General features: G+C 44.6%; 1 protein-coding gene across 1 annotated transcript in view; it reads right to left on the bottom strand.

Moving 5' to 3' along the window:
- LOC115072976 (cytochrome P450 2F2-like) overlaps positions 1–13,157 on the bottom strand; it is a 100,185-nt gene that overhangs the window by 28,802 nt on the left and 58,226 nt on the right. The window contains exons 2-3 of the mRNA XM_029571045.1: positions 4,526–4,732; positions 214–376 (exon numbers count right to left, since the gene is read on the bottom strand). Of these exons, the coding sequence (XP_029426905.1) occupies positions 214–376; positions 4,526–4,702 (340 nt within the window). The 5' untranslated portion in view covers positions 4,703–4,732. The remainder of the gene's footprint in view (positions 1–213; positions 377–4,525; positions 4,733–13,157) is intronic.

The raw sequence follows: 13,157 nt of genomic DNA, 5'->3' as shown, positions 1-13,157 counted from the left end.
AAAAATCCTCCTTAGCAAAGCCACTGAGAACCATCTAATAATGTGGGGTTTAATCTACGTTGGCTGTGACACCCTGCAATAATGAGGGGAATGACCATGTCCCATAAATACCCAGATATTCTTGTTTACCTTCCTAATTATAAACCTCATGAACCTCAGAATGAGGCTGATTGTCTAAGCTGTCAACTAATGTGACCATCCCTATTGTCTTACCATTTCCCTTGGTGAAATTAAGAAAGACTGGAAAGCGCCCTCTTCCTCCAAACTGCTCTGCTTTGTCTATTAGAGCCTCTTTCACGGTTTCATACCCACACAGAACCAAATTTGGCTTTGAGCCCAAATGAATCGTGAACACAGGGCCATATTTCTTACTCATCTGTGGAAAGAGAAACAGCTAGACATAGAATAACTTTATATCTTAAGATGAATGGTTTCACACATCACTTGACCACTGGTCATGAGCAACAGCAGGAGCGATAGTGCTGTCGGTAGTAGCTAAGATGTTTTTTCTATTACTTCGATTGACTGTATATCTTAATGTTTTGATTGTATTTTATTTTTGATTATTATGATTTTATTTTATTGTAATCTGCTTAGCACAATTTATTGCTATAAGAGGAATAAAAATACATTTAGAGAAATAAATAAATATAATACGCTTAGAGCTGTCCGTGACATCTCTAGAGGAGCTGAGGCTCTGATTGCAAAGGAGCACTTTTTATCATTAAATGCATATAACTTTGCAACGAGCTTGTGCTAGCTTGCTCCTTGTAAAGCCACGGGGCTGCGGCCCTGGATGGAAGCAAAGAAATCAGCCAGCTGGAAGAGATTAGAAGGGCGTGAGACCATGGGGGCCATAGGGACTGACCAGCTGAAAGACAGAGGGTGCCAGAGCTTGACAGGAAGGAAGAAAAGGGGAAGGGTGCTCCAGTCGGGCCAGGCCAAGGGTGTTGGCATCATTGCCCCACAAATGTTTTTCTCAGCTAGTATTTAGATATTTTTTTACTGCTAAGTCCAGGTCTTGTTTCCTTAAAACTTAGGTGCCTACAAACTAACGCATACATTTAACATGCGATGATGCAAGTGTTAACTAATACCCATGCACTAAAGACAGTAATGTGCATAGATTTCATGCAAACTACCATTACTGTGTAGTTCCTGACAGTAGTGCCTATGCATATGCAAATTATTTTTTTAAATATGCAAATAAGCACTTTGGGCCAGATCTTAAAATCTACACCTGATTTTATAACATGCGCTCGCTGCTGCGCACATGTTATAAAATCCGGGCTCGGCGCACACCGAGCCCGAGGGGAGCCCTAATGGCTTTCCCTGTTCCCTCCAAGGGATCTTTTTTTTTGTTTCCCCCCCACCTTTCCCTCTCTTCTCCTATCTAACCCACCCCCCAGCCCTACCTAAATCCCCCCCATACCTTAGGGGTAGATTTTCAAAGGGTTGCGTGTGTAAGATATGCGCGCAACCCAGAAAACCTACCCCTGCCTCCCCCTGTGTGCACTGAGCCTATTTTGCATAGGCTCGGTGGTGCGCGCAAGCCCTGAGATGCGCGTATGTCCCGGGGCTTGTAAAAAGGGGCGGGGCATGGGTGGTTCGGGGGCGGGGCATGGCCTGAGCCTCCATTTGCCGCTGTGCCCGGGATCGCGGGCTGGCCTTTGGCCGGCGCGCGTAACTTCTTCAACAAAGGTAAGGGGGGTTCTAGGTAGGGCTGGGGGGAGGGTTAGGTAGGGGAAGGGAGGGGAAGGTGCAGGGGGTAGAAGGAAAGTTCCCTCTGAGGCCGCTCCGATTTTGGAGTGGCCTCGGAGGGAATGGAGGTAGGCTACGCGGCTCGGCACGCACAAGTTGCACAATTGTGCACCCCCTTGCACGCGCGGACCCTGGATTTTATAACATGCACTTGGCTGCTCGCGCATGTTATAAAATCGGGCGTAGATTTGTTGACGCCGGGTTGCGCGAACAAATCTGCGCCTGCGCGCAGGTTTTAAAATTTGCCCCTTATTTTATTTGAGTTACGCTTGCCTCTGGGCAGGCGTAACTTGCACACGCCGGCTATGTGCCGTCCATGGCCCCACCCACGCCCCGCCCATTTTTGCAAGCCCTGAGACATACGTGCGTCCCAGGGCTTGCGCGCGCTGCCGAGCCTATGCAAAATAGGCTTGGCGCGCGCAAGGGGGAGGAGGGTTTAAGGGTTATGCGCATAACTCTTTTAAAATCCACCCCTTTACGTATAAATGCTAGATTCATCATCCAGGTGGAATATGTCCCTCCTAACATGGGAAACCTCAGTACACATCTTTAGGTGTAATTCATTTTCCCTCATTAGCAGGGCTGCAGTTGCACATAGCAATGGGCCTAGCCTCCTCCAAATCAATTTTGGGCCTCCCAACCTCCAAGCCTTTTAAAAAGGAGAATTTAAATGATTTTTTCTTACACTATTTTGCATTCTTTTTTGTATTTGTTGTCTTTAAGGTCATCTATTTTATTGTCCTTTTTTTTTTTAATATGTGTTCATGGATTTATCTGTTATTAAGTCTATAGTAATTGGTTTTTAAGTAAAAAATGCAATGAATGAGGACATATTTGGTTTGCTGCAAGTGGAAGGAACTGAAAATAGCCTTCAATGAAAATACTAAATAATTTATGTGTATTTTCATATTCATTGTGATTTAAAAAAAAAAAAAAAACAGGACTCTGACACCCCTCCCCCAATGGCACATCTTTACTGATGCGGCTCCCTTCTTCCCCCCCCCCCCCCCCCCCCCCCCAGCAGCGCATCTTTATTGAAGCAGCTCACCCCCCCCCCCCCACCGTGGTGCATCTGTATTGTTATGCCCCCCACCCAGTGGTGAATCTATACTGACTTGGCCACTCTCCAGCAGATCTTTACTGGTGCAGCCCTCTCCCCAGTGGTGCATCTTTAGTAAGGTGCCCTCCCCCCACCCCCGGAAGTACATCTTCAGTGAGGTGGCTCTCACCTCCGGCTGTGCATCTTCAATGAGGCTGCTCTAGCGACAAAAGAAGAAACTCAATGGGGCAGTTTCAAAAAAGGTCCGAGTTTTATGAACAGATACTATTTAGTCAAGAACATATGATATCACTACAGCCCTGATTATATGGTATTATTTATATATTTGATAGTATTCAGTCCTGAGTACATGTAATTATTATAGTCCTGAGTATTATTTTCTGAGTTAGCCATGCCTCTGGCTCTTCCTCCTCCCAGTTCAAGTGCCCCTGTTTTATTGTAACTTTTGCTCACTTTGCTCTCTCTTCGCCTATTGTTCATGTTGATGTTAATGTTATTGCACCATTGTTTCTTGTAAACCGATAAGATATGATTGGTATCATGAATGTCGGTATAAAAAAGCCCTAAATAAATAAATAAAATAAATAAATCATCCGCAAATTTGATAACCTCACTCGTCGTATTCCTTTCCAGATCATTTATATATATATTGAAAAGCACTGGTCCAAGTACAGATCCTTGAGGCACTCCACTGTTTACTCTTAGTCTTTTCCACTGAAAAAATTGACCATTTAATCCTACTCTCTGTTTCCTGTCTTTTAACCAGCTTGTAATCCACGAAAGGACATCGCCTCCTATCCCATGACTTTTTAGTTTTCGTAGAAGCCTCTCATGAGGGACTTTGTCAAACGCCTTCTGGAAATCCAAATACACTACATCTACCGGTTCACCTTTATCCACATGTTTATTAACCCCTTCAAAAAAATGAAGCAGATTTGTTAGGCAAGACATCCCTTGGTAAATCCATGTTGACTGTGTTCCATTAAATCATGTCTTTCTATATGCTCTACGATTTTGATCTTGAGAATAGTTTCCACTATTTTTCCCGGCACTGAAGTCAGGCTCACTGGTCTATAGTTACTCGGATCACCCCTGGAGCCTTTTTTAAATATTGGGGTTGCTTCTCATTAAACAATTGTGGCTTGGCACCTATCACATTGACTGAAGTTTCATTTGAAGCTTAAGGATCTACATGCATATTTGTGCTACATTCCATTTATTGTGTTTTTTTAAGTGAGCCAAATGTTTTCTCTTCTATGTCCAGAAAATCAAGATCCAGTCCTACCTTTCCAACTAACGGCCACATAAATTTTGACCTTTCTTGTCCTGTGTAGCAAGGTGTTAAGGAGCAAGAAAAAGATTCGGATGGGAAGTTTCGAAAGTGTTGTCTGACTACAATTTCATGATTACATGAATTGTAATCCAGAATAGAAAGTGCTGAGGATGATAATTAAAAACAAGTATTAGTTCTGCTAAAAAGGATAATCTGGACTCTTACTATAAATCTTGAATGCCACAGAACTTCAAGAAAGTAAACAATGATGTTAAAATTTAAAACAGCCGATTTAGCTTATAATTTATCACACTCATGGGTTAAGCCACACCTAAGGAATGGGAATAAAATCCATTTACTTTAACTGCACACCCAATCAAGATTTATTACATCTTAGCACAGTATACAAGGAATTAATAAATCCTACTTACTGCAATGAGAGATTTGGCGATGTTATCAGTGTTCACCTGCAGCAAGTTGCCTATAATTGGGAGGGGCATCGGGCCGGGGGGGAGCTGACCCCTTTTCTGCAGCATTTTTCCGTACATCACAATCATGTAGGAGATGCAGGCGACCAGCAAGAGAAATAACACAGCCCCAAAATCCATCCTGGAAAGCACTGAGAAACGTCTCTAAACCTGCAAAACAGAATGCGCTCAATTGCTGGGCCTCAAACAAAGGAGAACTAATATTCTAACACCCCCCTCCCCCCCCCCCCCCCATGTTGTACGGATTCTGGAATATGATTTAGGTTTTGAAATGGCAGGAATGATTAAAAATGCCACTCTTGCATCATGTCTGTAGCAGCACTGGGCACCGTCTAATTTGTGCTTACAAAGCTCCTGAAGTTCCCTAATAATCAAAAGTGTTGCCAGAGAGCTCATCAAGGTCCATTGTTTTTATGGCTTTCCAGTCCTGTATTCCTTAGAAAATAAAACTACAAGTCTGTCAATAGATGGAACATGTTGTGTCCGCCGGTTCCTGACGCCCTCTCTCCGCCCTCCTTACCTCTTTGGCGACTCCCTCTTCAACCACGGGAAGATTGGCTGCCGCGGTGTCCTTCTGCCGAAGTCCTCCGGCGTCCCCGGACCGGCTAGATGCTGCAACCCGCCATCTTTCCTGGAGGTCTAGGAGCGCGCATGGCGCGGCCCCGACTGAAGTACCGGCGATGGCGCGAACCTCAGGGGCGTCCCCCTGAGATGACGTCACCCGCGACAAATATATAAGGTCTTAGAATTTGCTAACAGATTGAGTTAGCAAGGGTTAGGGTTCGGGTTACTCTACCTAAGCTACTCTGCCTCCTCGGACTTACCAGGGGTACCCGCTCCTCGGGGGCCTCGCTCTCTTCTTTGTTTTTCAGGTAACAGTCTGGAACCGGTACTCGCTCCTCGAGGGCCCTCGTTCCCAGACTTGCTTCGTATTCTCTTCTGCCTGGAAGTCATCACTGCCAACTACATCAGTGAGTTACCATTGTTCTCTCAGAGCTTTCCCTGGAACCAGGTACTCACTCCTCGAAGGCCTATACATTCCAGCTCCTGGGCTTCTATGAGACATTGTGTGAGTGTTACCATCAGGTTCGGTACATGAACTTTGCATACCCTGCCTACTCACTATATTTCAGTTTATTTTATTTATTTTTAATTTTTATATACCGGTGTTCCTGTATGACATACAAATCACATCGGTTTACATTGAAACAGAGAAAAAGAATTCACCCGGAGGCGGTACATGGAACAAGGGGTTGGTCTATAAAAACAAACAAACAGTTAACTGTGTGAAGTATTCTATACAATGAAAAATACAGCTTGTGTGAGTAACAGTCAGTAATCTGTGGCAGTGAAATACTAGTAGGGAACATCGTGCCTAGAACGACCTTAATTAGTTCAGAAAGTGGGAATGAGCAGAGGAACGAGCAAGCTGGTTACGAACAAGGGGTTTATGTTCCTGGAAAAGCTTGGCAGAAAAGCCAGGTTTTGAGTTTCTTTCTGAAAATCGAGTGGCAAGATTCTTGTCGGACGTCTGGAGGGAGTGCGTTCCACTGTGTGGGGCCTGCTGTAGATAAGTCGCGTTTCCTAAAGGAAGATTTTGATGGGAGGGCATAGAGAGTGCCTTTGTTTGCTCCCCTGATCGGTCTGGTTGATGTATGAGGACGCAGTTGGGAGCTTAGGTGGAGCGGGGAGATGTTGTGCGTAGCTTTATGGATAGTTGTGAGAACTTTAAAGAGGATCCTGTATTTAATGGGCAGCCAGTGGAGGTTCTCAAGGATGGGGGTGATGTGTTCTCTTTTGTTGGTATTGGTAAGAATTCTGGCTGCGGAGTTCTGAACCATCTGGAGAGGTTTGATGGTGCTGGCCGGGAGCCCAAGCAAGAGAGAGTTGCAATAGTCGACTTTGGATAGGATGATGGATTGTAGTACCATACGGAAGTTGTTGAAGTGAAGTAGTGGTTTCAGCTTTCTAAGTACTTGCAGTTTGTAGAAACAATCCTTAGTGGTGGTGTTTACAAATGTTTTTAAGTTTAGCTGGTTGTCGAGCATGACTCCTAGATCTCTCACATAAGGAGATTGATTTAACTTTGGTATGGTTGAAAGGAGGGTGCCAGTTAGGTTGAGAAGCTCGTTGTTGTCATCTTGTGAAATGATTAGGATCTCCGTCTTGTTGTTGTTAAGGACTAGGTTGAGGCTGGAGAGCATTTGATTGATTGATTGCAGGCAATTGTTCCAGTGTGTCATAGTTTTGTATAAGGATTCTGTAATTGGGATGAGAATTTGTACGTTGTCCACGTAGAGGTAATGAATTAGCTTTAGATTGGTGAGTAGATGGCAGAGTGGGAGAAGGTAAATGTTGAAAAGGGTCGGTGAGAGGGAGGAACCTTGTGGGACTCCCTGGTTGGAGAGGACCGGATGTGATTCTTTGTTGTTTATCTTTACCTTGAAATGTCTGTTAGACAGGAAGGACTTGAACCAGTTAAGGACTGTTCCCTTGATGCCTATTGTCTGCCAGACGCTCTAATAGTGTTGAATGGTTAACCGTGTCGAAAGCCGCGGAGAGATCTAGTAGAATCAGGAGATAGGGTTGGTTTTTTTCCAGGTTTGGTAGTATGGTGTCCGTAAGGGATATGAGGAGGGATTCTGTGCTCAATGATTTGCGAAAGCTGAACTGAGAAGGTGCGAGAATGGTATTTTCTTCCAGGTAATTAGATAGTTGCTTGTTGACTATCTTTTCCATAAGTTTAGCAATCAGAGGCAGGTTAGCTATTGGGCGGAAGTTAGCTGGGTCCGTTGGTGACAGATTAGGTTTTTTTATTAAGGATTTTAGAATTGCTAGCTAAAGTTGGTCAGGGACTAGACCTTGAGTTAGAGAGCAATTAATGATGTCTACCATTGGCTTTGAGATGGTATTCCTTATGGAAATGAGGAGGTTGTTCAGAATTGTATCCAATGGATGAGAGGAGGGTTTCAGTTTCTTGAGAATATTTTCTATCTCAAGAACTGATGTGGTCTCGAAAGATTCAAAACTCGTGTGTTGGCGATTTTTTTCTTGAAGTAGTCTGCTAATTCAGTGGCTTTGTTAAGTGCTTGGTCATCCGGAATGGTAGGAGGGGATGGTTTAGTGAGAGCTGAGACGTAAGAGAATAGTGCTTTTGAACTGAAGATGAAATGGTGGATTTTTTTTGAGAAAAAATCTTTCTTTATTCTAAGTATAGCATTCCTGTAGGCATTGAGGAGGGATTTGTATGTTGCTAGAGTTGTGGTGGATGGTTTTTTCTCCAAATATGTTCTTTACTTCTTAGCTCTTGTTTGAGCGACTTCAGTTCTGGGGTAAATCAAGGGTAGTAGGACTTTTGTGGTGGACGGGCAAGTTAGGTCCGCAATTTTTTTTAGTGATATTGATCCAGGAGGAGGTGGCTGCACTTGCATCAGAAAGATCGAGTTGTGTTAATTCTTTAGAGAGTTGGTTGCTGAGGAGGTCTGTGGAGCACGGTTTCCTGAATTGGATTGTAGTTTTCGGGAAAGATTGGGGAGGGTGCTCTTTGATCTCGAGAGTCGTGTTGATGATCTGGTGATCCGTCCAGGGGACCGTCGAGCATGTGGGCATGGTGGAGAGAGAGATGCATTCATTGATGAAAATCAGGTCCAGAGTGTGGCCTGCTTTATGGGTTGGGCTTTTAATAATTTGTGTGAATCCCATGTAACTGAGTGACAAAGGTAGTGTAACGCAATTCGGGGATTGTGGTGAGGCATCAACGTGCATGTTGAAGTCTCCCATTATTATGGCAGGTTTGTCAGGGTTGATATATTTGGCAATGAACTCAATGATGGGTGAGGGGTCCGATTCTAAGGTTCCTGGTGGGGCGTAGATTACGCCAATTTGTAGGTGATCGAATTTGAAGAAGGAGAGTTCAAGGTTGGTTGTTGTGTTTGATTGTTGTAAGGTTAGCCCTCCACCCCTTTTTTTTGAGTCTGGGATTGAGAAAAGGTCATAAAGCTGGGTGGGAAGTTGATTCATTAGTACTGTATCACTGGGTTTCTCTACAGCTCAGCCTCCAGGGATTGCTGTTCCAGTATCTGAGGGACTACAGCCCAGCCGGGCATTCCAGCTCACTACTGCCACCTCACTACTGCCACCTCTGGTGGTTCAGTATACTGTCTAATAAAAGAACTAGTGTGTGTCTGTCTCCTAACTCTGAGACTGACCGGTGGTCCCTCTCAGGATCTTCCCCCAGGGGCATAGTCATCTGCCGCTAGTCCAAGGATCCACCCACAACTCTCCTAAATAACTACAGAAACCATAGAACAGAAGCAATACCAGGACTCACTCTGCTTGTTTATGAAGACCTGGGGTCATTAGAACATAAGAAATGCTGTGCTGATCAGAAGAAAGTTCATTAAGCCCAGCATTCGGTCTCTGACAATGGCCAATCCAGGTCACAAGTATAGGAAAATTGGTTCTTACCTGCTAATTTTCGTTCCTGTAGTACCACAGATCAGACCAGACTCCTGGATTTTACCTCCCCTACAGCAGATGGAGACAGAGAAAAACTTCAAGAGCACCCCCTCTTAATCCAGTGTACCACCTGCTTCTCTTCAGTATTGATCAGTATCCAAGCAGAAAAACAATTGAATAACTGAACAATCAAGAACTTAAGAACGGTATCCCACAACCCCACAACGAGCTGAGGATGAGGGACAAAAACCAGCTGAATTTGGCAGCTAAAGACTGCAGGACTGCAGGCCCTAGATTAGACAAGCAAGAAGAAAATATCAGATGAGCGGACTTTTTCTTACACCCGAACCCAGCAAACGCAATCTCTGTAATGGGTGGGCATCTGGACTGATCTGTGGTACTACAGGAACGAAAATTAGCAGGTAAGAACCAATTTTCCTTTCCCTGTACGTACCCAGATCAGTGCAGATTCCTGGGATGTACCAAAGCTTTCCTAGACAGGGTGGGACTGCGAGAGTGCCGCTCGAATAACCCGATTGCCAAAATGGCAGACTCCGGGATCCTGAACATCTAGGCGGTAATGCCTGGCAAAGGTGTGTAGAGATTTCCAAGTAGCCACCCTGAAAATCTCCTGAGGAGAAACCAATTGTTATTCCAGGAAGTCACCTGTGAAAGTGTGGCATGGGACTTTAATCGCTCCAGGACAGGGCGACCTTGAGATACATAAGTAGAGTCAATCGTCTCTTTCAACCAACGTGCTATTGTAGCTTTAAACAGCCACCGCCCGACGGCGGTATGCCGAAAGCGGGTCCACGCCCTTACGCCGAAACGAGCCATCAGGATTTTGTTTCAGTTGCAACCTGTGTGGAGCAGTGCGGGCCTGCCGGCTAGAATATAAGATTTGAGAAACTGTTATAGTCCACGTGAATCGGGGTTCCAAACATATTGATCAGGTATGAGAGTGGTTTAAGGGCGGTATTGTTTATGTTAGTTGATGCTTGAGAAATAGGCTATATTGTTGATCGAGTGTTATTTAGTTTTCAATTACCATTACAGATTTTGGCTATATAGCACGCATAGGCAAGCGCCTTTGTACAAGGACAAGCCGGTTTGGAAGAGTTCTAAGCCATCTAGATATCGGAGTTAATCAAGTGGCAAGTTCACTGAATACTTTTGCGGAGAATTCAAGGATAAATTGGATTATAAATGTAAATGGTAAAAATAATTTTCTTATATATATTGTGCGAGTTAGTGTGTCTTGCTAATCATGGTAAGCAACTTACTTAAGGTAAATGTGCTTGGGTTTGTTTTCCCAGTGATTACTATCCCCCTGAGGAAGCTGACATCAGAGAAACAAGGGCCTCTTGTCAGGGTCACACTGCAGTGATAAATGGAGCACTGCCCAGATGTGAGGAGTTGTATACAGTGAAGACCGCCATAGGAGGACAAGTTTAAGAGATTTAGTCTAGGATATACGGACATATTTCTGTGTTCAAGTTCAATTTTAATGATTAAAATAATTAAAAATAGGCGAAAGCCAGGTATAGTGTTGTAAGTGGTTGCATGAATACCACAGGGTACACAGATATATGATCCTGTAGTGTCTTATAATATGTTATTGTTATATTAGGTCTTATGGCAGGTTACTTCACTGTATCTTAAATTTGTTTTAATAGGTATGAATGTGTGAGTGTATGATGCGTTTTAGGACACACTTGCTGAATTATTTGCAATTGTTATGATAATAAACATCGAACCTTTCTCTTATAATATATGTCTGATTTACAATTTAGTTGAGAAAGTAGTTAAATATCACCCATTGTGTGTACAAATAAAATCAGATCATACAGAAGAATTAGTTGCAGATAATAGCAATTGCTACATATGTGTATAAAGCCTACCTGTTTCCAAAGGATCAGTCTATGCTATCATGTCCAGAAGTGTTCTCTTCCTCTCTCTCTCTAGCTGTTATTTCTCTTTATATATAAATGCTTGGGAAAAGCAGTGATGTCCCCCCATCCCCTCTGTGTTCTTATCAAATTCTGGCACAACTGCGTGACTTTCATTCTCTCATTTAATTGCTTAATTTCTCACCATAGAACTACTGACATAAGTACAATAAACAGATTATTGCCTGCTCATAAACATTTTACAGTGCAAAACCATAAATATGAGTTCACTCCTGAGGTTGTCCTGTGGCTTTCACACTTTGGGGCTTATTTTCCAAGGCTATCGCATGCCTGCGCCACCTACATCGGGGCAGAGTCGGCCCCGGAAGAGGAGGAGTCGGGTCGTCACTGGGGCCGACTCTGCGACGACGACGCGGACGGCGAAAAGGTAACGGCCTTTTCGCGTCCTATTTCACGCCCAATAGCGCCACCTTTCATGGTGGCGCTATTGGGTGCGAAACCGGCAGCGATCGCACCAGGCGGTGCGATCGCTGCCGGCTAGCGCAGGACCCCCCCCCCCGTGTCGACCCCCCCGCCCTCCATTAGTGCAATTTTCTAACGTATTGCAGGCTTGCGATACGTTAGAAAATGAGGCCCTAAGTCTGTGTCTGGGTGAGAACTCTGAATCCATACAGCCTAAATTCTAAAAACATCCTCAGCCAGAGTAGTCAGAGATAATTCCATTACAGTGGCTCTCCCACTTGGGGTAGAAAGCCTCCTCACTATCATCCCACTACTGGTGTCTCCACGGAGAAGAAAAAGAAGAAAGAGGAGGAAGAGCTGGAGAGGGGAGAAGTGAAGTGAGAGAGAGGTCGTAAAAAGAGAGACGAGGAGGGAAAGGGAAAGGAGGTGGGAGAGAGAGAGAAGGGGAAAGAGCAATTTAGGCTCATAAAACCAGGTATTATGCACGCACGTGAGTAGCTTTGAAAATTATTCCCTTTAACAATGACTGGTGCAGTCACATGGTAGGAGCACTGAATGGCCCGTGCCATTTTTAAAGATGGCGCCGGCCATTCAGTGCTCCCTCCATGTGACAGGGGCCGGCCAATGGCACAGATACCCTGTCACATGGTAAGGGCAAAGACCATCGGTGCCATTTTTATTAGTGGCAGCCGACGGCCCGAGAGCGGGAGATCGCTCCCGGGACCCCCACTGGACCACCAGGTACCTGTAAAATGTTTTTGGGAAGGTCAGGAGGGTGGGGGAAGCTAAGGGATTAGTTTTAAAGGGTCGGGGTGGGTTTTTTGTTTATCGGCTCGGGCGCAGCCGATAAACAAAACTGATTTCGGTTCCGATTCACATCTCTAGCCAATACACCTCTCCCTGGCACCCGATTTAATATTTTAAATGGGCTACCACAGTAAAAGGGAGGCGCCAGGGGAAAATGTATGCCCCTAGCGCCTCCTCGGCATCGGGCGCCCAGGAGAGGTGGCTGACAGTGCAGGTTAGAAAACTGGATGCTCAGTTTTATGAGAATCCATTTTCCTAACCTGTGCACAACCACTGGTTAGGAAAATGGACGCTCGTTAATTAAGTTTCCGTTTTCCTAACCTGTCCGCTGGTGACTTTTTAAAAAAACATTTTTCCCTTACTCCTTTTTTCTATTCCCCCGACTTAATGTTGCCACAATATTAAGTCAGAGGAACCGAAAAAAGGAACAGAAAAGCAATATATTTTGCTTTTCTGTTAACTTTAGGGGCTCCCCAAGAATTAACACCTACTCCAGGGCAGGCATTAATTTTTGAGAGTAAAAATGTGTGCGTCAGGCACACATTTTTTTTTTTTTTTTGCATCGGGGGTAATAGCTAATAGCCTCATCAACATGAATTTACACATGATGAGCGCTATTCGCTACAGACTGGTTAGGACGCTCGTTTTGTATGCGCTAATCCCCTTATTGCGTAAGGGGTCTTGGACACACGTCCAATACGCGCATCCAAGTGTATGTAAAGTTGTGCATTCAACCGAGTGCGCTTTATTGCATCGGCCTGACTGTGCTTTACACCTTCTGCTCTGCTGTCCCTTGTTTGGGAGGAGGGGAGCGGGGAGGTGGGGAGATAGCACTAACAGTGCTTAGGGGTGGCAAAATCCTAAATCTGTCACTGGAGAAATCCAGTGAGTATGGGTGTGACTGGTATGATGTTTTGAAATATTTTATTGGTGTTTAG

This window comes from Rhinatrema bivittatum, chromosome 11 (assembly GCF_901001135.1).
Source record: "Rhinatrema bivittatum chromosome 11, aRhiBiv1.1, whole genome shotgun sequence".
Classification (NCBI taxonomy): Eukaryota; Metazoa; Chordata; class Amphibia; order Gymnophiona; family Rhinatrematidae; genus Rhinatrema; species Rhinatrema bivittatum.
Note: the sequence above shows the minus strand (reverse complement) of the source record. Positions and strands in the feature narration are given on the sequence as shown.